Source organism: Sinocyclocheilus anshuiensis, unplaced genomic scaffold, assembly GCF_001515605.1.
Source record: "Sinocyclocheilus anshuiensis isolate Anshui unplaced genomic scaffold, SAMN03320099.WGS_v1.1 scaffold784, whole genome shotgun sequence".
Classification (NCBI taxonomy): Eukaryota; Metazoa; Chordata; class Actinopteri; order Cypriniformes; family Cyprinidae; genus Sinocyclocheilus; species Sinocyclocheilus anshuiensis.
The window spans coordinates 658,629-663,286 of NW_015554160.1; the positions used below are offsets into that span (position 1 = coordinate 658,629).

At 36.4% G+C, this 4,658-nt stretch overlaps 1 protein-coding gene across 1 annotated transcript in view; it reads left to right on the top strand.

Annotated features, from left to right (window-relative positions):
• Positions 1-3,346, top strand: part of LOC107670806 (latent-transforming growth factor beta-binding protein 1-like) — an 80,278-nt gene extending 76,932 nt beyond the window's left edge. Inside the window, exons 27-30 of the mRNA XM_016463573.1 lie at positions 1,059-1,220; positions 2,201-2,293; positions 3,087-3,215; positions 3,312-3,346. Of these exons, the coding sequence (XP_016319059.1) occupies positions 1,059-1,220; positions 2,201-2,293; positions 3,087-3,215; positions 3,312-3,346 (419 nt within the window). The remainder of the gene's footprint in view (positions 1-1,058; positions 1,221-2,200; positions 2,294-3,086; positions 3,216-3,311) is intronic.
• The last annotated feature ends 1,312 nt before the right edge of the window (positions 3,347-4,658 follow it).

A 4,658-nucleotide genomic window follows, 5' to 3' on the forward strand; every position in this document is an offset into this window, starting at 1 on the left:
TTAATAAGCAGCAAATTAGGAGTTTATTGAGGCAAAAGTTGTAGTTAATGGTTTGTTAATAGCGAGAATTGGACCTTAAAATAAAGCGTGACCCTGTTTTCACTATGAAATAACTCTGTCCGCTCTTAGCATTTATTTGCATGTGGTTAATGTTGTTTTAGCAACATATTTACTAAATGAATTATGCCAATCAGGAAGTAACAATGAAATACAACCAAAAATTTGCACCAACTGCAATTTACATACTCCAATTCAGAGTCTTGCCGTTTGCAAAACTGTTGTTGTTGTTGTTTTTTTAAGTTAAGTGATCTGGGACAGGTTTTGTTTACAACTAAAGATCAGGTGTGGTAGATGTGGTAAAAAAAATGTGAAAATAGCTTAAGGTTTAAGGGTTGGCGCTGGCTAGATTGGAATCAATTTGTTCCTCTAGTGGTGAAGAACATGGTGGAACTGGAAAATAAAAGAACAATGTTGATTGGATATGTGTGTGTGAGTGGCTACACACCAGCTTTGCCTAGAAGATCAAGTAACAGGAAGCATTTTCTTATATCTTAGCCAACTGTTTTAGTTAAGGACTTTTGTTCAAATCCACCCGCCTAATCCTCCTCCCCTCATAAAACCACACTGTCTCCTGAGATTAAACATTATTTTTTTTGTTTTTACAAGTATGTCTTACCAGAGCTGTAAATCATGCTTTTTACATATAAGGACGCTGGTAGAACACCATAAAACTACAATCACAATAGTTTGGAATATGAATTATGTGGAAATAATAAAAAGGAGCAGTGACTGAAAAGCCAAGGTTGAACCGCAAAACTGCTCTCTGATGTTGTGCACAGTTTTTGCTGTGTACTTGACCTTGGTTCTTTAGGTGTTCTTCATTTGTGAATTACCGTATTGCAGTGAAATATTACAGTTATAATTGATTTTTTTCCCTCCCCTTTATTTTTCTGTTCTTTGTGACAAATCATGGTTAAAAATTCTTATCTGAATATTTTAAAAGGACAAAACATCCGGTCTGAGTTATCTGTGTTGTGTTGTTGTCTTGTTCCCCACAGTCACACCAGTGGAGAGGAAAGAGTGTTATTTCAACTTGAATGATGAGAACCTGTGTGATAAGGTGCTGGCCAGCAGCATGACTATAGAGGAGTGCTGCTGTACGCTAGGAGCCGGCTGGGGGGACAACTGTGAGGTCCATCCCTGCCCCATACCAGGAACAGGTACTCACGCATCACGCACAATGACAAATCTAAAAAGTACAGTACAAAGAACTGCAAGAATCTGAGGATAGTGAATGAACCATTCTTTTGAGACGATTCTTTGCAGCTAATTAATTGACCTGGTTCATTTTAGGTAAACTATTACTTTTAAACTTTAAGCAGAGTTGTGTTTTCCCTGTTTTAAAACTTTTTTAAAAGATATGATGGTGGTGAACTTAAAAAGATTAAAAAGATAAGGCCAAATTTACAACTCCAAGTAGGAACTATTTAGGCATCATGCATCAACTCAGTGAGTTAAACTTGAAGATAGTCAATTATTCATTCTTTTGAAGTGATTCTATGCAGTGACTGGTTCATTTTAGGTAAACTATTCATTTTAAACTAGAAGTAGAGCATAGTTTTGCTTATTTTGCCACTTCTATGGTGGGGAAGCCCAAATTACAGAAATTCATCTCAGCTTAGGAAAAAGTAATTAAAGAGATACAGAAAAGGTTTAAAGCCATTATCATTTAAGACTGTAATGATTCCTACAACATTTTTTACTTCAAATCTTCCTGCAAATTGGTTGAAGAGGACGTGTCCTGAAGGGAAGTATTGCGCATTAGTGCTTATAAATCTGTCTCTGCTAATTTCTTAATTTCAGACAGGCAGATCAGATTTCTTTGAAATTGCGGTAAGGTTCAATGCAAAACAATATCCACCTTTCTGCAGATGATGCCTGATGAAAGGTGTTCAATACATGTAAAAGCTTGTCTGTCCTATGATGATCTAAATGACTGAGAATCTTCACAGACAAGCCAATTGCATTAGTAAATCATGTCTGGACCTCATATAAATGAGAAGCAATCACTCTCATCTATATTTTGCTTTAACAGTTTGTAACTAAAAATCAATCTTCAACTTATATCCAATAATCACCATTCTTTAAGTAAATACAGCAGACTGTTTACTTTATGAACTGCTGACACTCTCCCATGCAGATCAGTTCTCCCAGATGTGTCCGGCAGGCCGGGGTTACATTCCTCCTGATGATCCTATGATTCCTACAACCAGCTTAGCAGGAAGCTTCAAAGGTATCTGTGTGTCTATGTATTTTTAAAGGGATAGTTCACCCAAAAATGCACAATCTGTCATCAGTTACTCTCTCTCACATTATTCCAAAAACCTGTATGACTGACTGACTCTGTAGAACACAAAAGAAGGTTTTTGTTCATACAATGAATGCCAGTGGGGTCCAAAACAGCACCGGACCCCAATGACTTTCATTGTATGGACAAAACAATAACATTGATTTCATTTTTGGATGAACTGTCCCTTCAGTGTCTGTTTGTATACGTGTGCTTTTGTGCTTATCTGGTTTTATGTTTAAGCTCTGATGTGTCTTGCACTTTTACCCCCATTTTATGCACATATTCTTGACTTTGTAATGCATGGAAGCAGCCGCAGACATCGCTTAGCATCTGACCTACATATGCTGAAACACACACACTCAGCAGCCTGCTTCGCAGTGTGGGGAAACCTCAGTCTCAGGGCCAGTCTAATGCACTGATTTAATTTATGAATGCAGCGAGAGTGTGGTTTGGCTGGTGGCAGCACGAGTGAATGCGATGTGGTCGGGATGTGTGTGTGTGTAGGCGTACGCTTGAATGGAATGCTTATGGATGGTAAGGACATTTCCTCCCTGTCAGTCTCCAGTCAAATGACATTTCTGCATGTAGCAGATCCCCAAATAAGAATATTAACCAGAGCAACACGTCCAGATGCATGCTGATATGTAGGTGTGGTCCAAGTTTTCAGGTTTATACTGACCTGTCTGTTTGTTTAATGATGAAATAATGAAAATGTGTTGATGTGTGTGATTTGCAGATGCAGATGAATGCAAGCTTTTTGAAAATGAGATCTGCAAAGACGGCTTTTGTCTCAATACCCCCGGTGGGTATGAGTGTTACTGCAAGGCCGGACTCTACTATGATGAGAGCAAACTGCAGTGTGTTGGTAAGGTCCAAAATCACAATCTGCATGTAACAAAATGTAATAAAATTATTGAATAATCTTTTCAATACAATATGTGTGTCATTGCTCCTTTCTCAGATATACACAGATTAAAGCAGCTTGATGCAGTTTAATTCAATATTTTAGAAGACAGTATTCAGAAATATAAAAAGTCACATGAAAGTGTTTTATTTTAGTCTAAGTATTCTTAGAAAGGTTAGAAAGTAATCTTAGAAGGGTTTGTTATTTATAACATCCTGCTTTAGCTGTTTATTGCCTGTGATGATTGGCCTTGAATTGTCACTGTGTTCTTTTGTCAGTTTGGAATTACAGGCTTGTGTGTGTTTTTGCTTGGGTGCATGCGAGTTTACATGCTGAATAGATATTGTGTATGGGTGTAAGTGTTGGCCTAGTTTGGCTCACCGTAACGCCAACGCATTTAAATTGGATTTAAATTTAAGTTTTAAACCTGCTGCAGCTGCCGGCTTGTGGCTTGCGGCCACATTATGCATGCAGCATGATAGCAGGTTATATGTGTATGTAAGCTTGGGTCAGAGGGCTACATCTTGCGACCGGTCAGGGCGGCACAGCCGTGAGAGCAAACTGCAGTGTGTTGGTAAGGTCCAAAATCACAATCTGCATGTAATCTCTGAACAACTGTGGATTACTCTGTCTCATCTGTCTTTTTTTCGTAAAGGGAGAGTTCATGACGATTACCTCATGTTGTTCCAAAGTCTTCTGCAGAGCACAAAAGAAGATATTTTAACAAAAACAAATTCGACCTCGTTGACTTCCATTGTTATGGTTATTTGGAAAATAATGGTATTCCATTGTTTAAAAAGTTATTTTTAAAAATATCTTCATTTGTGTTCCACAGAAAAAAGAAAGTCTAATACATTTAGAGTGGCATAAAAATGAGAAAAGTTTTTTGACTGATTTGACTGAAGTTATATGTGACCAGATCAGATTTTTTTCTTCTATTCTTCACTATGGTTCATTATTACGCAGTCTTTTCAAACCTGTATGACTTTCTTTCTTATGTGGAACATAAAAAAAGAAAATTTGAGAAATGTTTTGTCTTTTCTGTTCATACAATGTAAGTGTGTACATAAAACAGTTTGGTTACCAATATTCTTCAAAATATCTTCTTTTATGTTCCACAAAAGAAAAGAAAATCATACAGGTTTGAAACAACATGAGGGTGAGTAAATCATGATAGAATTTTAATTTTTATGATGAACTGTCCATTTAACAACCCATCACACAGAAAGACACATTAACAAAAATCTGTTTTCATAGGATTTCAAACAATGTAAAAAGGTATTTTGTACTTTATTCATGTTTTTTTTTTTCTGTTAAGACAACTAAATAACTTTATATATATATATATATATATATATATATATATATATATAAACAAAAAAATATACTAGCCAATGGAGATTC